This window comes from Thermobia domestica, chromosome 11 (assembly GCF_964235325.1).
Source record: "Thermobia domestica chromosome 11, izTheDome1.hap1.1, whole genome shotgun sequence".
In the NCBI taxonomy this organism is placed as follows: domain Eukaryota; kingdom Metazoa; phylum Arthropoda; class Insecta; order Zygentoma; family Lepismatidae; genus Thermobia; species Thermobia domestica.
The window spans coordinates 160,244,678-160,268,564 of NC_137464.1; the positions used below are offsets into that span (position 1 = coordinate 160,244,678).

Consider the following 23,887-nt stretch of genomic DNA (forward strand, 5'->3'; position numbering starts at 1 on the left):
AGATTAGGATTTTAGATTTCTGGGCTTTCGGCATCTATGGCCATTTAGCCCATCAGGTTTTGAGGGAAGACGTCCCCCGGCGAGCACACTATCCGGGGAAAGGGAAGGAAGTAGCTGCCTGGGATCTATGTTAGGTACCACCCCGGCATTTGCCTGGTGTGAATGAGGAAAACCCACGAAAACTTAATTCAGGATGGCTGGCCTGAAAAAGCATTTTACACTTTTTCGACCGAGTGCCCACACCGGGAATCGAATCCGGGACCACTCGCACCGAAGGCGAGAGTGTTAGCGACTATGCTGTGTGGGGCCACTTTTGCTGTTGTGTGACAGAAGAAACTTCCGAGAATGAGCGGGGGAATAATTGGTTGATTTGATTGGGTTGTGTGTCAGAAAACAAAAATCACTTTCGATATATGTTCTTTTGTTTTCGAAAACGCAAGAATGCATCGCTAGGACTAACACTTATTTCGATTGATTCGAAACAGCCAAAATGGTAAAAACTTTGTTTCCTTAGAAGACCTGAAAAATCACCTGGATCAGTTCCCTCAGAATTTCTACGAACACGAGATTACGCAGCTACCGGAGAGATGGAGAAACATAATCGAACAGAACGGAATATACTTCATTAATTAAATCTCATGTTTACGAAAGCAACTGTTTCTTCAAGTCTTGTCACAAAAACGGGACAAACTTTTACATCAATCCAACAATATTGCATGCGTGTTAGTAGAATACTTTGAACCAGGGCCGTGCCGTGGGGGAACGAGCCCGTCGACGGCCCCGGCCGCCGAAGTAAGGGGGCGAAAAATTAGGGAGAAAAAAGGAAAAAAGATAGGAAAAATTGTTTGGAATACATGTATGGGGGCGCCGCCGTATATTCTCGCCCCGGGTGCTGATTTTCCATGGCACGGCCCTGCTTTGAACTGAATCTGTCTAGATACAGTTCCATTAAAAAAAAAACGAAGTACAGATGGCATTTATGATAACACTGTCAATGGATTCAAATGAGTTCAACACAGCACTGAAAAGGATAATGGCTCAAGAAATTTACGGAAACTAAGAAGACAAGAACTTTACTTACCTAACGGAGAGTATAACGAGGCTTAGCAAATAACAGAAAATAATTGTGAAGAAATATCCCTGCCGAATACTGTAATCAAAGCCTTCAAACAATGACAAAGTTTCATTGGTGTAGAATCCGTAATAGAGCTCCGTGTCAACAAAGAAACCCTAAAAAATCAAACACATGTATATGTAAAATAAGTCTATAATTCATTCTCTAATTTAGTTATATTTAAAAAGAAATCTTTTTCTTTTTAGTTGATAATCTCAAGCTGCTTTCGATCATGTTTTTATCATCATTATTATTATTTTACGCGAAAAAATGTATCATTACAAAGAAAACTGTTTGTCACTTAGAGCTTGAATCTTGATACACATCTACACAATACAACACAAATTGGCATTAATATGCTTATATTTTTATTGGCACAGTCTTTTAGTCTAATGGATATTTTTTTTTCATGCACATTTTTGAAAGTACTACTATTCATATATTAGAATACAACCGTATGAGGACACTTATAATTTTAAATCGTCTTAAAAAGAAAGGTTCATAAAGAGATCACGAAAAAGCGTGAACAGATTCAATGTAGGAAGCTTCTTATTAGAAAACATTTAGACCAATTTTACTAGAAGGGAAAAAGCTATTAAATCTAGAGACATATATAAGCACGTATTACGAGATGGTGGTACATTTGGGCATATTTCAATCGATTATTCTGGTTTGAGCAATGGCGATAAATGAAAAAAATATAATTAAAAATGAATGACATTAGTTCATTTGTTCTTTCAATATTAACAAATACTCAAATATATAAACCGATCTAAATACAGATACTGATTCATATATATATATATATATATATATATATATATATTCATATATATATATATATATATATATATATATATATATATATATAAGTCTATATGCAACTGTACCGCGCATGCGCAACCTATCTTCATGAGATCGCCACAATGCAAGCAACAATATCTCGTTAGTCATGCAGCAGAGCAGTGTGGTTTAGCATAGTCTGGTGCCGCTGAAACAATAGATTCTACGAAGGATTCAGTGTGTCCCTTTCTAACGCTAAGTTTATGGCGTCGCGCATCGTAGAAATGTGTTAAATGTGTAAATTTTGTGTAGGTCGTGCCACTGTGAATCGTATTATACGTCAATATGTGGCATAGAGTCCGGACCCATCATACCGACGCGAGCAACTAGAAATCTACCTTCCGTAAAGAAGACTCTATCGCTATTGCATGTGGTTCAAAGTATGACGACCTCAAAAAATCCTGCACACACAGCGTGAGATAGCCAGCAACTACCGCACATCGCAGGCGACAATCAACCGCGCTAACGGTCGTTTGCAAAAGCAATCTGTACGCCCTAAAACCGTGTGGCTGAGCAAAAAACGAACCACAGGAAGTTGTTTGAACGTCATCTCGCGGGTGATCGGTGAAAGATCATGCCACACATACAGGCTAACACCGAGGATCGGACCACATTCTTCCGCCCAGTGTGCACAAAATTTCACAAAAGGGTTCATCATTGTGGCCGCTTTCCCATACAGGAACAAATAGTTTCTCCAAAAGGTGGTGCGAAACGTCAAAATCAATGCTGCGTACTACCAGACTCATTCCTGCCTAAAATGAACTAGACGAAATCCCAGCCTTGTGCGGACAAGACGTGAACCAGGTTGAACTGCACCAAGACAAAGCATCAAGCCACATGGCGAAAACATTGCTGGAATTCTTTATCGCTGTATAAAAGAGGAAACTGGAATTTCTCCAATTTCCTTCTCTGACATCCCTGTCAAAAGTCCAGATGCTAGTCCAATGAACTATTGCACTTCTGGATTCTTCAAACGGTACCTGTCCCATAGTCAAGTCCACACCGTCTCTGTCCTGTCGAAAGCCTATAAATAGGACTAGGATGAAATATTAATGGTCCAGCTGCAGTGCAAACTGCGATGCCGAGCAATAGCCAGTACAGGTAGCCTGCAGATCGAACACAACTGGTGGTAGAATGACGACATTTTCTTAGGTAAGTAGCTCATTTAAATTCGGCTCAAAATAAATGAACAAACCTTTGTACTTCGAACCCTTTTCCGTTTTCCATATATTTTTCTAGTTTTGCTCGCAGTAGCTCTATTCTAGTCGTAAAAACATTAATATATTTGAGATAATTGATCAGGGGTGCCCATAAATAACACAGCCCTAGTTTTCATAGCCCATTTCTACAAATACAATATTTATTTTTAAACTTTTTAAAAAATCTGCCCTTCATCAGCTTCCCTTCCTCATGGTGCAGCATAGGCGTCTCTGGCATGTAAAAATTTAGGGGGACGACTAGAAGAAAGAATGTTTGCATACTCAACTAAATTTTCGTCAAAATCGTGAGTTACTTGAGTTAGCGTGTTTAAAGTTTCTATCTCTACCAGTATAATTAATCATACTCTCCCATCACTCGACAATCCCTTGCTACATATTGAGAAGTTTCTATATAGTAAATGTCGGGGTCCCTTTACATCTACTGTATAGTTCCTGTCTTCGTTGAATTTCACTTCTCAATTCCCAGTTCAACTTTATACACATTATACATTTTTCACTGCAACTTTGTTTCCATGCTTTCATTTCCCTAGTTTTGAAAGCTTCTTCCACAATCCATGTTTCTTTGCTGTGCTATTTTCCTAATACCGTACCTCTACTCCCGAAATTCAAAATATTTCTACTTCTAGTTCTTTCCTATATCTACTTTTTCTCAACTGATATATCTTCCTTTTATATTTCAAACAAATCTATTTTCTTCCCAACTTTACAGCGTTTAATATCCAACTTTACTCCTGCTTTTCTTTTTAGATATATATATTTCAGTAGGATTCAACCTGTCATCTCAGGATTTTGATCTGACAATTTTCGCATTTTTTTAAACCACTGTGTTCATTATCTTTGTCTTGATATAGCAATTATATGATTTAGTGCTATTCATTAATTGTAGTCTATCTTTTCTTCTCTTGTTTTGCTCCGATCACACCGCGGTATTCAGAAGACAATTCTTTAATACTACTACTTAAGAACAAATATAGCATTCGTATGTTCCTCGTTTATTTACTACTTCGATATAAGTACTTAAGCCTTCTTCCATTTCCTTTTTTACATAGAATTTTCGGGGGAACGCGTCCTCCCCCCTCTTCTCCTGCCAGAGATGCTCGTGTGGTGCAGCCTTGATCAAAAAGTATAATTCTTTTTATAAATTATGCACTTTTATACATAATTTTAGTCCCTAACTGGTTTAAATGTCATTTTTTGTTCTTCTTAAAATTTCAGTCATGACCCCTTACCACCTTGCTGGCACCCCTGACTTAATAGAAGCCAATGGTTTCAAGTAACTTATCAAGATCTATATAGCACATAAAAGAGAAAAAAATATAAAACTGCTCGACAGCTAAATAAAATACTAGAAATAAATTTTCGGACAACTATTTCACATACGAAGTTTAAAAGTAGATTTTCCTCTACATATCTCTGATCGACACGCCCACTTTGAATTCTATGTTCTCTATCTCAAACTAAATCAGTTTTTCTTTAAATTACAAAAACTCTTCAGTTAATGGATCTTACATTCCGAAGTCGCTAGGTAAACAAAATATCTATTATTTGGAATGGACTTGACTACCTCACAACTGGTGAGCAACTCTGCCTGCAGTACTTAACCACTGCCATAATTTAACAGTCATTCTACCATACATACATTTAATTAATATCAGATTGCCCGTTCTTCGTACGGGGAGAATACGTTTTATTTTGGACAGAAAGGGCTAAATTTGGATTTAAATTGAATCAGAAGTGTCACTGTTCGTCTCAGCAACCCCGAAAACTATGGATTCGACACTAATATCGGTCATTTTCCATTTTTGATCATTTTTAAATATCTCTCACCCTCCCCTAACTAGCATCGTTAAAGTGAAATGATGAAACCAGCCCAGGCTCAAACCTCATTTATGTTGAGAATTTGATCGAAATCAGTCGGGTGGTTCAAGAGTTATTAAGTTTTATTTATTTTTATATATGTCCCCCTCCCCTAAGTTCTACCATGAAAGTGAAATAAAAATCAAATTTCTCCTTTACCCTAGCCGGCATAACCGTGGGACGTAAAACTCAAAGATTTCAAAAAACATCCCAGGCCCGAACCTCATCTATGTTGAAAATCTGATCGAGTTGATTTATTTCACGACTAAGTGGACTTCGTTAGTCTATCTTGTTAAAATAAAACATTAACGCTGAAATTACGCAGGCGCACTACCGTTGACTTTTACGCTAGAAGATACGGTTCGTGCTTGATACATTAAAAAATGGCGATCTTAGCGTTGTTTATTGATATGCTATACAAGGTAGAAAGTTTATGCAAGTTTCGTTAAGTCCACCACATTAGAAAAATTATCACGTGTAACAGCAGCAATGAATGTCAATGACCAAGTACATAATCAGACCAACGTCTGCTTAAATTGTGAATACGTTTTCATAGTCATAATTAATGTCAATGAGAAGTGAGATTATCAGCTACGACAATACACAGACTTTTGCACTTGAATATAAATAATCCGACTTTACATATTATTGTCGAAGAACAATTAAGAGTAGTATCATTTTCAAAAGAAACCAATATTGTAACTAGATTTCCTTACTGAATACTGTCAACGCGCTTGGTCACAATTCTACGTTAATACTTTGAGTGATCTTCCGGCTTTTCAATATATTAGCATTAAAAAAAAATAAATAAACCACTATGTAAAAATAAATACTGAAAGTAACTTGCACCTGAAAATTAAACAGTACCATTTATTATCGTTTATGTTTCTTCAAGCTACGACTTGACGATCCTTTTGCCAGATTAGTGAACTTGTTTTATCAAAACCATCCATTTCGATATTATTCAACTAATGTATTCATGACACATTCATGATATATACAATTATAAGTGTAGAATAAACTTCTGGCAAAGAGGATCAAACAAGCACAGGTCTATCATTTATAATTTAAATTACGTCCTTGTAAAAATGAATCTTATTTATTGCACTTTTACTACTACTATGATTAAGTGAAATTTTCGACCTACAGCTAATTAATCGTTTAGTTGAAATTACAGTCATATTTATAAAATTAATCTTACACTAAAAGCGCGAAACTCGCACTAAAACACTGATTTAAGACACATGAAATATTGTGATTTGTCTATATCAAGAAACAAAATTCTAGCATTAGCCAGAAAACGATACACATTTTTTTCTTACCTTTAGCTAAAATCCTTATATGACATACTGCTAATTAGAAATAATTAAAACCGTGAGAATAATCACATAAAAGAGAGACTAATTTAACTTCCCCGACTTAAATTTAAATGAGTAAGAAGTTATTCTGTCATAAAAAAGTTATTCTATTTTAGGTAAAATATTATGAAAGCTACCAACTCTTAATTAATGTATAATTTTATTTGGGTAGCTCCCTGAGCACACACGATGAAATATTTAAGAAAAACTAAAACTATAATACTTTTTTCTTAGTTGCGCCAAAGAAATACCAGAATAGCACTTTCACTTCATTAGAACTCCATCTACTCGTAATATATTGAATATTTATAAATCTGTAACACTTCGTTCACTTTTGTAACTACAATCAAAGAATGAATAATACACTTTTTTATCAATTACCTAAATGATTTTACCAATACAGTCCACGTAATCAAATATTGAGCACTAACCTCAAGATTAAAGGGTGTGACTGGTCTGAGGAAAGACTGAGTAGCGCAGTGATTAACTTACCGGCATAATAAACTAGGCTTCCCAGTTCGATCCTGACCAGCCGCATATTTCACCTCTTGACTTTAAAAATAGCCAAGATTTGCTATAAGGCAACAAAATAAAATAAAATGTGAATTCTGTTATGGTCACTAGATCTCACTTATTTCACGCTGACTACGCTTAATTTGCTCTTGGCAGCACTTGTTAACTTGACAATATTTGCTTAACACTATCAATAGCATTGAACTAACATGAAACTTACCTCTCCAGTAAATAAATTTCCAAAGGTGAAGGGATAGCTAGATTTCAATATCAGTTCTTCGTTATCTGCTTCGTTTACAGATGGAGTTGTTGTCTGACTAGAAATACCAGAGATCGACAGTGCTGTTGCTTTTTTTAAAAAAAAAAAAGAAAGAAAAGAAAGAAAATAAAGCCTTCCTGGAACTGTTTCCGTCACTATATATATATATGAGTTTTTATGCAAAAATTTGCATACAAAAACATTTTTAAAAACAAGAACAACTAGTACGAATAGCTCCAAATTGGGTTAAAGGTGAGGTGGAAATTTGGATTACTTTTTTTTATTTGAAATTAAATTATTTCTTTTATTTTTCAGTGTCCGATAAAGACCGCAACTTTTGAGTGCATAGTAACATGTGCTGATTATTTTACAATCACGAAGTTATGTATTTAAATGTAGGGACAAAAGTTTTGTCCGGATGCGGCCAATGGCGTCATTTCATATTTGTATGAAACGTTCATTTGTTTTTCTCCACATAGCATTTTTCTTCTTTCTCAGTAAGCCAGCGAATGAGATCTAATAGCAACGAGACATGTAGTTCGAAATGCAACATGTGTCAGGACAAAAATCATAGAATTATAAAACAGATATCATTTTAAACACACGATATTGTTAATAATTGTCATTACGAATTATATTTTTATTCGTCTGAATGATGCAAAATATATATATATATATATATATATATATATATATATTCCTTATGTTGCAGATTCTACATGAGAAGGTTTACAATGAAGAGCAATGTAAAATTAGGTACTAGACTACAGAAGCTGTAAGCTTTATTTGTGTTGTTAAAACGATTTATAACAGATAAGCTTTTGATCAACTTATTCACAAGATACTGATTACGTTTTCAATGAGCACTGAACAATCAGAGAGAGTAAACTAAAATTATGTCAGCCAAAGTTTGTTAGTAAGATAACAAACCACGTTAAACTTATTTCAATGTAAACAAATAACAAAAAAGTTAGTTGGAGACTCTCTATGCTGTAAATAGAGACATTTATCAAATTAGTCCAAATATATCGCTCATTTTTCGATAAACTATGTACCTACACTATTCCATGTATAAATCAACTACCAAACTTTTTATTTATCATCTTCTGCCATTGAATAAATATTTCAACATTAACAATCGCCGATATGTTTCAAAACTCATATTACATATGAACCGGTATTGAAATTTCGCATGACTATTTACGTTATTATTTGTCGCACGACCGCTGGAAGAATGATTCTTCAATTGCATATTTGTAAGTTATCAAAATGAACAAGTAGCTTAATTCGTATGAAAATCGAACCAAGACCAATGACGACAAACAGCAAAAGTATAGACGGGTATCTTTTTTAATGGATAAATAATAACATGTAGATAGTTTTCACTACCACTCACTATCTAATTAACAGAATTAATTCATTTTTAGATAGGAATAAACATTATCATACTCAATTTGAAGAACTTACGTCACTAAATTTTTACTGTACTGTTTCGACCAACTTGCTGTACTCATTACTTTTTTTGAATTACTTATTTATTTATTTATTAATGCATGTTTAACTTTCAAGAAATTAAAAGAAGACGAGGCTTGTTTATAGTTGAAATAGTTTGTCTCTACAGGATGTTTCTTTTCAGTGCTTGATCAGGATATCTCATTGCAGGAACTCTTCAATAAAGAAAAGGAACCATTTTTACCGAAGTTGTGAGTTTCAATTTTATAACACTTGCCCACAAACTGACTCAATTTCCATGAGAGAATGCTACGTACAAACTATATTTTGAAGTAATTCACTCAGTGGAAGTGCCTTTGAGTACTCCATCATATTAGTTGGTTCCATATAGATAAAACATGTCTAAAATAACAACTTTATAAAAGCCGAAAACCACAATTAAAACTTCCAAGTACCTACCAGGATACGTTTTGTTGTTAAGTTCATAAAAGTAAGTATGGCCCCCAGTTGTAAGAAATTGACTTGTATCAAAGACGAGCTCTTGTGTCTCCTGTTCGCTAGATGTTGATGTAGTTGATGGCACATCTTCTGAGGTACTTAGTGAATCTTTAATACGATACAGGATTTGTGGCAAGACGACAAAACTAAAACTGTGGAAAAAAATGGGCTTGGTAAATTCAAATTAGTCTATTCATGATAATTAAGTGCAATGAATCATAATAAATCAGATTAAGTAATGTATATTAAACATATATTAAATAAAATAAACATGTACTGACTACACTAGTTTAGGGAGCATGGTGACTAAATGGTAGAGTCTCATTTCTGGTCTAAGGAGGTCCCAGATTCGATTCCATGCAACGTGAGATTGCTGTGAACAGCATCGTGTCAGAAAATTTTCTCAGAGTTTTCCCATTTCCTCCCTCATTTGTTTTCTATCAATGCTTTCATAATCATTCACTTTCATTAACTCAGTCTCTTTCAGCCTACAAGGTATAGTTGTGCGACAAAACTACAGTTTTTTTTTTTTTTTTTTTTTTTTTTAAGTTTATTCTTTACTATTCTTTACTTATTACACTAGTTACACTTTAATGTTACTATTCTATGTATTATACCATATGATAGCTTTTATATTTGTAGTTCTATGATCATTCCTTTGTTCCACTGGCAGATTTTATTTTTACAAGTCGCACTACTGTTTGAAACTTTCTCTTATTTATAATGTGCGTATGAATGATTAGCTGGGTTTTACGTTCTTGTGAAGTAATGACTTATGGACCTACATTAAAAGACGAATCCGAACCATTTTTTGGGTTTCTATCCGAGGTTTTATACCCCACCATAGTTCGAGCAATACAAGCGCTCTAGGCATGAAAGACAATGTCCTTTCCATAATTCTATCACGATATATCTGAAGATTTGATTGATATGACCACAAAATGATCTAAAATATCAAAAACGTTAGTTCTTTATACGAGGGTCATTTCATAAATAACGCAAACTATGGCAACCCTGCGGAGTGGATGATGAAAACGAGCTAAACATTTTGTCAGTTGAAGCTGAAGTCTTGAGGCAGCAGGACGTGTGCTTGTGGGCTCTTTAGTGAACACAATGTGGTTGTGACAAGGTCGAACATTATGTGGTGAAAATCCCACAGAAATTCACAGTGCTTTATGTGAAGTTTGAGGTGAGGTACAGTTTCTCGTTGGGCTACTCAATCTCAATCGAAGGTTACGCAAATGCTTTTGCTTACAATCACCAAGGCATTGTGGTAACAGACAGAGTTCCACGTCAAAGAAGTGTCACAGCAGCGTACCATTGTAAATTCCTCCTGAAACTGTGCAGAAAAATGCACAAAACCCGACCGCACTTGTTTAGGGCGGGTCCACTGATTCTCCACGACAATGCTCAACCACACACCGCTAATGCTGAGTCAAAAGCTTCGCAAATACGGTTGTGAAGTGTTATCTCATGATCGGCACGGTTCGGACATGAGCCCACCAGACTATGACCTGTTCCCAAAGTTGAAACAACGTATGTATGGACGTCGGTTTGCATGTCTGGAAGAGCTTCCTGCAGCCGTTATCCGAACCATTCGACAGCTTTACAAAGATGGTGTCTTTGATGGAATATAGAAGCTACCCGACATTGAGATTCCGTCATTACCTAGCAGAGAGATTATATTGAAGGCCTGTAGAGAGATCCTCTAAAAACAAGAAACGTGTAAGTAACAAAAAATTAATGTGCATTGCTTATGAAATCCCACTCGTACAACTAAAAGCTCTGGAATTCGAAATACGCAATCACTAATAGAGATTAACCGTAATATAAAGGAAAGTATAAATAAGAGGAGGAAACAGCAGAGGAGGTATCAACCCTTCTTATTTAAATTTTCTTCAGTAACTTTATTAATATAGGGTAATGATGCTAGTTCAGTTAGCGAAAATATTTTAGTGGTAAAGAACTGTAATTTCTTTTCCAACATTACCGAAGAATCTAATATGTACGGTTTATTTAAAGTAATTAAGCTGCTAAATTGATCTAGAATTTGTCAACCTGAATCATTTTCGTACTGAAAGTCCACTTTTAAACATGGATACACAGCAATGTAGATTGGACTTCATTTAATTTCAAAATATTATATACATAATAAACAAAACTATCATATATATATATTGATCTTTAAATGTAAATATACTGTATTAAGAAACAGCGTGATTTTATCTCTATCATTTAAAGCATGCTCTCAAAATAAATATTAGCAAACTGCAGACTTTAGCTCACACAAAATTATAACATTTACGTGACGGGCGTTAAAAAAAAAAAATTGCTTAACGATTACCATATGCACCACAATGTGCATTTCCATAATAGGTGTAACGAATTAACATAAAGAATTCGTTCCAAATTTTTTTCACTAATTTGCTCTTCACATATCTAACAAAGACCTGACAAGGAAACCTTCCGAAAATGATAGTTGCAGTGAAAGATGTGACCTATGCCAATTGAAACAGCTGTAACAGAGATGAGCATTCCCAAAAAATTAGCTGCCCATAGCAATAGGTTCAAGAAATATAAGGGGTGGAAATTCGGGAAACAGCAAGGTTGGACAAGGGAGGGAAAGTGCAAATTCCGAAAAAAAAAAAAAAAGGGGGGGGGAGCACGGCAAAATACAATGCTGACAAGTGATGTATAGAGAGAGACTTGCCACAATAGGGAACAAATGAAGGACACCAGTGGGGTTAACAGTGTTGCCAACTGCAATGAAAAGTACATGTTTTGAAAAGAGCACTATATGAAGTGAGTACAATATTCAGTGTCAACCTGTCATGTAGAACATAAGATATGACGTGTGTAATCAATGGTACAATCTAACAAAAGAAAATAGAAAGAACAGAAGTACGAAAAATACGGAAAAGACGAAGTTGGCCATAATGCGCCACATTTGTGCATATTAGAATGAACAAAACAAGAAAGCACCAACTATGCAGGAAACCGACGTACCTAGAGTAAAAAAGAAAATCGAGTTACAAAGTTGGCAACACTAACCATGAAAATCCAGACAAGTCTAATATAGTTAGGCCACTCGCTTCACAAAAAGAAAATTCCGGCAACAGGCATTAGCCTTCGCATCATTTGTGCATGCTCGTCAACATTGTACGTGAAATTGTTCGATGAGACAATGGTCCAAACAGAAGATACATTTACAGTGAGCACAGCGGAATACTGCCAATCCGTCACACATGGTACAATGATCGCTGTGAATGTCTCGAAACAATATTCTAGAGGTGTCGGAACCTTTGGTGGTCTTTCCATCACATATTCACACCTGTAGAAAGCAAACATAACCAAAGGCTTGAATAAACATGCCGTAAACTGGTAATGGGTTAAGGCTTGAAGTTTCAGAAAATTCTCGTGGGACCAAATGTTAAAGTGAGTATCTGATAACACAAGCTCTGTAACGTAGTGCACAAAGTTCTTGTATGGTCTAAAAAAATAAACATCAAGTGGTTGTATCAGACCCATGCAACCAGGATGGATCAGCTCAACTTTGAAATTCACTCCCGACAGTACATGCTCGTCGATAGCAAATGTTTCCTATAGGTGTTGTTGCACATTCCATGATCTATCGAAAGAGGTACCACTTGGTCCCTGTTGCCATTTGAAAGTTTGAAGTTGGCTCCTGGGGCCCTATGATGGGCATCCTGGGGGCACTTCCTTCTCAAAGACTTTTATCGCCCCCTGACATTGGTACATTCCTGCACAACTTGATCCATCACATTTTTGTTCGTTTCGCAAATCTTTCAGGCCACAAAGTTTGGTCGGACACCCTGTATATTTTTCGTACTTCTGTTCTTTCTATTTTCTTTTGTTAGATTGTACCACTGATTATAGACGTCATATCTTATGTTCTACATGACAGGTTGACACTGAATATTGCACTCACTTCATATAGTGCCCTTTTGCAAAACATGTACTTTTCATTGCAGTTGGCAAAACTGTTAACCCCAATTTTGTCCTTCTTTTGTTCCCTATTGTGGCAAGTCTCTCTCTATACATCACTTGTCATCATTGTATTTTGCCGTGCTCCCCTTTTTTGCGGAATTTGCATTCCCCCCTGTCCAACCTTGCTGTTTCCCGAATTTCCACCCCTTATATTTCTTGAACCTATTGCTATGGGCAGCTAATTTTTTGGGAATGCTCATCTCTGTTACAGCTCTTTTAATTGGCATAGGTCACATCTTTCACTACAACTATCATTTTCGGAAGGTTCCCTTGTGAGATGAAGGAAATAGAAAACATACAAAATATCAAGCACAATAATTATTACACACATACATTATAATAACGATAAAGAAACTTTTCAAAAATTGTCAAAACATGCCTGTAGGAAAACCAAGTACATTTCGCTCTAAATAGTAAATACAAAAATGAACTTGATATTTACCAGTAAGAGCAGTCACACGAAAAAATCCCTTAACATCTAAATCATTATTTTAAACTGAAACTTCCTAGCACCGTAAAGCAGTTCCACTTATAGTTACCTCAGAATAAAAACAAAGAAGTTTAAAATAAACAGCCATCGAAGGAAACGAAAGTAAGTGGCAACGCTGCTTCCAAAATGTCCTTCTATTTTCTTAAGACTACCATACCACAATTCCATACTATACAACATATTCTTCAAGGCGAATTTTAGCTGAAATTAAAAAAGGAGGAAAATTAAATAAAAAACAAACACCTTTATAAACATTAATGTGTGAATTAGCAAACATTAAATAAAATACTAAATAATATTACTATACATGTAAGTGAAACTGAAAGAGAAGAAAATGAAATATTTGAAATTTTCTAAAAAAGAAAACTTATTCTAATGATAGAAATCAAATTATGATATTCTATTAATTTAGAACAGAAGAATCAATAACTAACATACGATGCAATTAAATCTTTCTAAGTTTTCTTTACTATTCTAAAAACCTCTTGAACATCTTTCGATATTAGATTAAATATGCATACAAAACCCATGTTTCAACTTTCGTAACAAATAATCACGGTCCGAATTTCCGCGAGGTCGAGGGGAATTTCCCCTTGTCACATTTTGATCCCATAAAAGAAACTAACTGAAACATCATTGCCGGGATCCTTGCTTTTCCTCCCCTCAAGCATGCTAACTGATAAAAAAAAGTTTGAGTATATTGTTCAATTCCACTGGTTTTGTCCTTTTATGCAATCTTAATTTGCTGGTTCCTGGTTGTGTTCCGTAATGAGAGATGAAAAGTATTCAACTTTGACTTCTTCTAATTTTATACTCAAAATTACCACAATATATACATTCTATTCCTCTGTTTTCAGCGTTGCGCAAGTTAATAATTCAACTGTCCCTATAGTAGTTACTTGTAATCGTACTATCATAACTTTCAGTTCGTTGTCGAAGTGAATTTGAATTACGACGTTATACTAACTTTGTACATGTATTTGCAAACCTCTTACATTGTATGTGAGGCTCGGGTTCGATTCTTAATGTGGTTCGGATCCCACGTTAAACTGTAGGGCCACGTCTCATAAGCCTCGCTGCAGAAAGGGACGCTAAACTGAAAATCAAATCGAATCAATCTTACATTGTATATATACACAATATGAGATACTTTGAATCCTATACTCAAACACATTCGGAAAGATTAGGTGCGTATCTGAGGCACTATATAGTTAATTTGGTTACTGTTGCCAAGTTTCTTGATTTAATACATTCCTTATTTATTGTTACTGTCAGATAATCACATCTGTGTGGGGGAGGAGAGAGAGAGAGAGAGCGATGTCATTATCTCATTTTGCATTATTGCACCTCCACAACTTTGTGTCATACTAGACCTCATTTTATCTCCCCCCTCCCCCAATATTAATATTATATTCACACACTACAAACAGTATTGTAAGTATCAAGAATATCGAAGTTATCAAAGTGGCGTGTGTGAAGGAAGAACATTCTCTCTTCTATCCAAGAAGTCTTAGACTCGAGTCCGAGGTCGCCAATACAAATATGTTTTCCCCTGAATCTCACCAGATAATTACTTTAAGAAACTGCTTGATTTCAAGAAAAAAAATCCTTTTCATTGTTTCTGGTAAAAGGTGCCTTCATATCAACTGTATTTGGATCTTTGGTTCGAAAAAAAATAGTAATATAAAATAAATAATACTGCACTTCACCAATTAATTCATAATTTTACACGCATTTGATGGAATAACGGTACTATATTTTGTATGCACATTTTCTTAGATTGAAATAGGACTGTTCATTTTTTATACTATTTCATGCCGAAAGATTATATTATTTATTCGCTAAATTACAGTATTAATTAGTTTTACAAAATATTTTGAAACAGTACCAAAATCATATTTCAGTAAATTGATCTCTTACAATTTTGTATACTAAGTTAATACAAATATATTTCCTTTCCGTTAACGAAAGTACATTATTACGTTCGAACAAATTTGATTAGCTGTCTAACTTGTCAAAGCGCTATACTCCCACACTGAGATAAGAAGTAGTAATAACTTCGACTTTTTGAAAGCTTTATTCCATTTACTTCATTTCAAAGACTTAATACGAAAAGTTCGAATTAGTATTAAGAATATCGAAAAGAAATAAATTGTACTTTTTATTGTATCTGGATTTATATATGTGCTTACAAGGATTCCTTTGTTTTAACCATATCACACCTGTCGAATGCAATGCTATTCATGTATCGCAGTCTAGGCGAACCATCGTCACCTGTCCCGTTGGTAAGAATTCTTAACTCAGTGGTCATGAATTTCTCGGACTAGCGGCAGAGGCACTTCAGTTGCATATATTACATATCTCTGGTCTTAAGACTCACATATGACTTTCATAAAAGCTACGTTTAGCCAACTATAGTCCATCCACTTCAAGGCCTATGTCAAACCACTATCTCACATCTTATTCCAAAAACTCCTAAAATTCACACAACAAGAGAGATTATTCCTTTTTACCAAGATTAGTAGCCTTATCGATATATATTCAAAGTTACAGCAATGGAAATCCATTATGCCTGATTGAAGGCCACAGAAAGATGCTTCTCAATGCCAAAAATGACCAACTTCAGCGATGGAGGAGTACTGAAGTATTAGCACACGCAAACGCAATGTGCTTCCGGCCGTGCTTCATGATGGTGGTTAGTAAAGTGGAATAGCTGTCATATGTGTAGGGTGAAGTTCTCTGTGGAAGAACTGCATATTATTGTCGTGCGAAGTTACTATGTGTTGGGTTAGAGGAATTTACTTTATCGAATGTTACATGTTGGGCCGAGGCATTTAAATGTGGACGGACAGCAACTGGTGATAGTCGCGATTTGGACGTCACGCATCGACTCACACTAAGATGTTAGTCAAAGTGGTAGAAAGTGTTTAACGGAAAAAGCCACTAAAGTGAACAGAAATTATCCATACGTAAAGGTATTTCTGTGTCGACAGCAATACGCATTTTATGAAAGCATCTAAGGATGCGGAAAATTTATGTAAGACAGGTGCCTCATTAGTTAACAGAGATATAGGAACAGATAATGTATCCATCTGGAACTATTTCAACGTGAATGAGACAACACGATCAAGAGAGTGTACGAACTCAATCGACAACTTAATGAATGGAACCATCCAGCTTCACCATGAAGATAACGTTTGACAGAATCCATCCTCGACGAAGATGATAATTTTGACATATGACAGCTAACGTATTTTTTTAGTATCATTGTATTTGCAAGGGTCACAATGACAATAATCTGTACTACATTGATTATTTTTGCCAATTCTCTCCACATTTAATACAATCTCACATACCAAGCTATCGTAATTACTCGCTTAACTTAAGAATTTCCAGAAGAAAGATCGGTGTGCATTTCATTTATAAGATTGTACAATTTTCTGTTAGTTTGGTTTGTTTCACTAGATTTGGAGCTTATTTTCTTATAAGCAATAACCGATTTCACGGTTTTGATTCACCACACTTTCTATGAAGTAATTTCTAATTTTTATTTTTTTTTTAAAAAAAAAAAAAGTTTTCGAAAGACAATACGAGTAATTCGTTGTTCTTTTGTTATTCCTGATCTGTAATTGGTTGTAGACATTAAACCATACGCTCATTTGTAAATATACATTCTAGATATAAATTCAGTTTCGCAAATCATTGTCAACTTACTGTCATATACAAAATATGCAAAAATTACTGTACTTAACTAAATTCAGCAGCTGATAAAACTAGGTTCCTTAGAAGAAAGTGTATAAATACACTAAATATTATATATATATATATATATATATATATAAACTTACCTTTGTAAACGAAATACTTATTCTGTACTTCAATCTTTTCCAAATACTGATGGGTCTCTTTTTTGATTTTCTGCTCACGCTTTTGGATAATTTGGCTTTTACGTGTCTCTTCAAGGTCAATGACTCGGGCATTTCCCGCAAAGTTTCCCTTAAAAAATAAAAAAACGAAGTTTTTCTAAATGCTATTTATTTATATTACAAATATTATACGATATTTATGGTACTCTCAAGGATACTAGTTAGTATTCATTCTACTTGTAAGTCTTCTCCTTGAAACTACTTTCTAGCAGGTCCCAGGGTCGTTTTTCCCTAGACATTTAGTCATGGACTAAGAGGAAAGAATAAATTTACCTAGAAGTGTAATAAATACAAACGGAAAAGAATTCAACGCTGAAAGACGTACTAACGGATGCCTATAATGCCCAGCGCTCAGTTACCAGAGTCACTTGTGGTATGTCCAATAAAAGATACGAAATGATGTATGCCACATCAGAGCTCTTCCCGTAATACCGGAGCGCAACTACAATCAATGTGAGACAGCAGAAAGAAGCCAGTGAAAATGAGGTGAGAAGCAATGTTCGTGAAGCGAGTGGTGCATTTCTATGAGAATGTGAGTGACTAAAGTCAAAAGGATAACATTGCCCCCTTTGTGCAGTAAGACAAGTTGTCGCAGGTTATACGCAAAATATTATCAAGGTATACCAACCGGAACACCGAAATACGGGAATATTACTGAACACGCTGCAATGATATTAACATCTAGAATTGTGAATCAGGTGCTCGAATGTTCACCTGAAATCCAAGTCATTCAGTTCGTGATATAACCAAATGGGCCTTGGGCGACCCGCTTCAATCATCAGTCACATGACAGTGTGCATTGTAAGGATGCAAGCAACGATATAAAACTGCCCACAGTCCAGATCAAGAGACACACGTAAGACAACCTGTTGATGACTATGCCTACGAAAAATTCTCATTCTTGATGATGGGACGTACGTCTACGTTGATCCTTCAAATGTCTCGGAAAGAGCATTTTATCATTCTATGGATCCTGTACAAGTGCCCTTTGATCATAAATGTAAGAAAAAGACGAAGTTCTCTAAGCGTCTTCTCATCTGACAAACCGCTGATGCTAGAGGCAATGTCTCCAAAACATTCATTTCAGAGAGTACAATGATACCCGCAATTTATGTCAAGGAATGTGTGCAGCGCAGATTATTTCCTCTCACTGCCAACATCACAGCAGGCAAAATGTTTTGTTCTGCTCTGATGTGTCAAAGTGTCATTATGCAAGTTGTGTGACTTACGTTCTCACTGCTGAAGGAACTGATTTTGTCGCGAAGCGTAACAATGCTTTTAACACATCTGATGCTAGAAGCATTGAAAAGTTCTGGGTATTGTGCAAGAAGTAATACTCAAAGTACAAGACTATAAAAAAATGCGTATGGTTTCAGATATGTGTGATCTCTTATGAGCAAATAAGTGCCAGAACACCATGAAAAACTTGTGGACCGTTTCCTGAAAATTTTTCATGCAATTGCCTACAAGGTTGTGAGAGAATTTCTCATTCCCTTTTTCCTTTTCGAGTCACCTATTGTGTCAAAGAAGATTTTCGTTTGAAGATATTTTACAAACACGTACATCAGTCTCTACACGCTTTTTAGCTCTGTCAGGGAAAAAAAAATGCCGTTGAAATATAGGCAACTTCTTGTAGGTCGAATACCACTTCTCATACAAATTGAATTGTCATTATTAATTCGATCATCTAACTTACAATGGTGTATTTCTCGCCATTGTGTGTGCCTTTCTCAGATTGGTTTGCGGATTCCCTGAGATCATCTTGCGAGCCCATGGGGGTCCGCGGACTCCCGGTTGGGAAAGGCTGATCTAAGCCAATCAATCCATTAATAAATCTTAATTATCTTTACAATGGCCCCGACAATTCTACTTATAAAACAAATCTTGGTTAGACCACCTCAATTAACAGACTGTATACTCATTTAAACATTTCTCGCCCCCAGCTAAAATCATAATACTAATTGTCCTACTTAAAACGTAACAGGTCCTGATTTATCATTGGGAAAGGTAATAATATATTATAATTGGAAGTTCATATAGCCCATACCGCACGAATATTTTTTCAATGTGCTTATCAAAGTTTTGCGGCTAAGTATTGACACATCGAGCCAAGTTATAAGTAATTCTGATATTTCCGTTTCATCAGTGCTGTGCTATTACATTATACTCAAGTACCCGTTCTTTGACCGGTACAAGAAGTTTAATGGAAAATATTCATAACATATATTATACACAACTCTCCGATTTGTGGGTCGGGGAAACTCACTCACAGAAGTTCAAATTCACTGCAATTCCCGAAATCGCTTACCCCAAACCTCTCCTCAAACCAAGGGGGAAAAAATCTTTCTCATATGCCTGTACATACTGAATTTTTACAAGTGAATTAGTTGTACATATTTTGTGTAATTAAACTTTGTGGCTTTACGTGTAACACTTCAGAAAAAACTAAGTAAAAAAGAGTTAAAATTCTTTCTTCACCAACCCTTTGGGATAGAATTTTCTAAATTTATACAAATAAATGCAATATTCGCTTCGCTTTGTGTATCACGAGGACATTACATACCAAATGTTGTGCTTCTTCGGGCTGGAATTTCTAAAATGCGTGCAATGAATGAGATAAGTATTCGCGTAATACATAAAAATTACTTATATATAGTGAAACCTCCCTTAACAGATACCTCTCAATAACGGACATCTCTATAACAAGGACAGATTTTTTGTCTTGGCAAAAATATATGTTCTCTTACGGAACAAAACCCTCCCTTTTACGGATAATCTCAGATACGGACGCGGACAGTCCTTTCTTCCCCCAAACGTTTCAATAACCTCTTCATAATGGACAGGAATTATTCTCGGTTCTGCGATATATTACAGTAGACAGAAAAAGTTTTTTCCCCCACAAGTGTATCTATCATGAGTCTAGACCTGGTGAAGCATCAAACAGAACAGCTTTAAGTTGAACTTCTTATTAACATTCTTCTTCTTTTTTTCTGCCCGCAATAAACTGCTTTCTGGTGGAAATCCTACAAAACCTTCAATAAGCAATAACACTCGTGCAGGGTCAGTCGTATGGCCAATAATTCTATGCGAAAGATCTTCTTTTCCCTAACAAATTTAATCCTTTTTCCTCTGGGTCTTGCATCTTTCCCGACAATTTCATAGATCACAAAACACCCATTGTTTATTTGACAATAATATTTTCAACGAACAATGTTTCCTCTCTTAATTTTTTGGAAAAGCAACATTTTTAATTTACTTTGATACTGGAACAAGTCTGGGTTGGAGTTTTCCTGGTTCCTTTTTCACTTTCTCTAAGAGGATATTATTTGTTATTGGAGCAAGGTCAATAAACATATGCACTCCCAATAACTTGCCTTTTCATCCATTCCGCGGACGAAGATACTGCGCCAGTACACACGCACGCACACATGTTTCGTGCACAACCGTACTGAGGATTGACAGTTGCTAATGAGTTTTAGTACCCTTGTAGAGGAAAAAGCATGCCTTTTTCGCTAAACAAAAGAGCTTAGCCTGTCATACACGCATTATCTTTTGCAGTATAAGAATATATAAATACAACAATAATATAATTTAACAGAAATGAATTTCTCCTTCATCCCTTTCAGTAATTTAAATACGTACTAAATAGAGTATTTTCATATTGAATTTTACGTATTTAGGATCATACATAATGTATTTACTGTATATTACTGCATACAATTACGTTGTGAGAAATTAAATTTCTGTAACCTCTCTCCAAAGAACAAAAGTTCATGTCCCATTGGTGTCTGTTATTCAGAGGTTTCACTATATATACATATATAACCATTCAGAAGAGAATTTCTAAAGCAACTGATTATCTGGTTAATGTAGGCCTACTCATTATTACTCACTCCCTGAATATGTGGTATTCCTAATCCTAGTACCTAACCTAACCCTTCGCTTTATGTTCCAAATTTCCAGTCTTTCACATATTCTTAAACCACAGTGAAGAGAAATTGATTCTTCTACATCTACTCTTATTTCTCTTTTCCATGTTGACGAGAAATCAAAGTATGAAACAGCTCTCCTAAGGGAGAGAAAAGTTTTAAAATTTTCATGTTGCCCACCAACCTATAGTAGAGGTGAACAAAAAGACATCTACTCTAATGGCCTTAACGGGACGCCTAGCTGAGAAATTCCCTGTCTTCGGGCACAACGTTCCTCATACACAAATAGTACATTGTATAAATTACTCACACACTTAACTATCATATATATATATATATATAAACGACCAAAAATGTCATTAAAACTAATGGCGTTTTTGGCCGTTTATTCTTGTCCCGTACTTTATATATATATATATATATAATTTGCAGTTTGTGGCACTTTTTAACATTTTCTTTTTGCAAAAATTAACTGTATGTAATACAATAAATCATAAAACTCTCAATCTACCTTTTACCGGCCCTATATCATAGAAAACAAGCATAATATCGAAAACTCTCCAAATGTAACTGATTGATTGTTTGATTAATTAAGAGTTTGCCGTAGCTTTTCGGCATTGAAGGAAGCCATGTAAGATGGGAATACTGCTTGAAGTGGGAAAAGTCATTAAAATCCTACGGTTGTGGCCTTCGAGGCTAAAGAAGCCGGATAATTAATAAAAGTGAATGATTATGAAAGAATTGGTAGAATAAGAGTGGAAGGAAACCAGAGAACCTCTAAATAAACCACGGATCCGATATTGTCCACTACAAATTCACAGTCTGAGTTTGAAAGAGGGTCTCCTTGCACAAGAGGTGAGCACTGTACCCCTGAGCCACCGTGTCCCCTGCATAAAGTGGGATCCGATCTACTACTCGGGTTTGTACGATTGCACGTGAGACAAGCACGCATGTTAGTGAATTGGTTACTAAGGGGTACTCCTAAGTTTAAATTTCCTATGTGAATTAAGCTGAATTTCTAAAATAAAACTAAAATTTATTTCACAAGTGCATGGGTAAAGAAAAGGTATCTTTCTGTTTTCCAGACCCAGCAAATATTATACCTTAGACATTATTCTAAACACTAAGTTTATAACTATTTTTATCAGGATAAATAAATATTTGATGTCATCAATGTTACAAATAACTTTCTTATCTAACAGTGTATTTTTTCCTCAGATAACACAAATATCTTGGAATATTATCAGCTTATGATAAGTATTATCATCTATCACACGTAAATACGAAGAAAAAACGAAAATAAACATAAAATTAATTTATATTACTTAAAGGCAGTTTTACTACGCACAACATGGCTTTTATGACAATTTGATATAGCTTAAAGCTAAACGCTTGTAGAATGAATTTACATACTTTTCTAAATACTAAAAAATATAAAAAATATGAAGAAAATTTTACACAACGCTTCTTTCAGTACTTAATACAATCTAAATATTTAACGTTTTCCAGATACCAGTCATTGTTGAGCAGCACGTTATCGAATTTTGACAACATTAATAAATTCCATATGTAATGTCCAACGACGAGGTTTAAAAAAAAAAAAAAAAACTGCCACTACGATCCACCAAGGATTACACAGCTGGCTGAAGTATTATATACAGGATAAGTCAATAGTCCCTTCTTTTTCCTAAACGCAGAAGTGCCGGGGGTTCCAAGTTCAACACTGTACATCGGAATAGGGGCTTATGTTTGAATATACTTCCAGTTTACAGACGCCATTTTGAAATCGGCCATATTAAATCGAGATCATTTCTGGAGAGGAGAGCACGGTGACTCAGTGGTAGAGCGCTTAACTTTCGTGTATGGGGTCCCTGGTTCGATCCTTGGCCAAGTAAGTTTGTGGTGGACAACATCGTGTCTGTGGATTTTCTCGGGATAGTCCCGTTTCCTCGCATATTCCCATCCCACCGATTCTTTCACAACATTCTCTTGCCCTAATCATCCGTCTTCCTTAGTTTAAAGATTATAATCGTGGGACGTTAAACTGGAAAATTTAATTTCATTTTGTAGAGGGGCTCAATGTGGGGGGTCAAATAACATACACGAAAAGGTTTCACTGAATCCTTTTATGTAATAAGATTTTACATATATTAGCGTTTGAGACTTATGAGCAATGACATTCAAAAGAATTTTCATTGCTAACGTCCCAAGCTTACAGGATAAGCAATGGTGACTCGCGCGCAAAATCACAGGAAATGTTCGATGTGTTGTCTATCAAGCATAACATAACTAGGTCAAGTCAAAAGCTCTGAGAAAATGGTATCACGAGCCTGAAAAGTGCGATGTAGAGTCTGCCCTGTACATTTAGACTATAGAGCATTGCTTAAGGATGAATTCAGAAACAGTCACAGGAAGTGAGG

At 35.4% G+C, this 23,887-nt stretch overlaps 1 protein-coding gene across 5 annotated transcripts in view; it reads right to left on the minus strand.

Annotated features, from left to right (window-relative positions):
• LOC145664530 (transmembrane channel-like protein 5) overlaps positions 1-23,887 on the minus strand; it is a 107,099-nt gene that overhangs the window by 65,455 nt on the left and 17,757 nt on the right. For all 5 annotated transcript variants that reach the window (XR_014127460.1, XM_081731277.1, XM_081731275.1 and 2 more), the window contains exons 5-9: positions 17,461-17,608; positions 13,662-13,813; positions 9,076-9,266; positions 7,126-7,253; positions 1,082-1,230 (exon numbers count right to left, since the gene is read on the minus strand). Coding sequence is in view for 4 of the 5 variants with exons in the window: in XM_081731277.1 (XP_081587403.1) it covers positions 1,082-1,230; positions 7,126-7,253; positions 9,076-9,266; positions 13,662-13,813; positions 17,461-17,608 (768 nt within the window). In the remaining variant the exon portion in view is untranslated. The remainder of the gene's footprint in view (positions 1-1,081; positions 1,231-7,125; positions 7,254-9,075; positions 9,267-13,661; positions 13,814-17,460; positions 17,609-23,887) is intronic.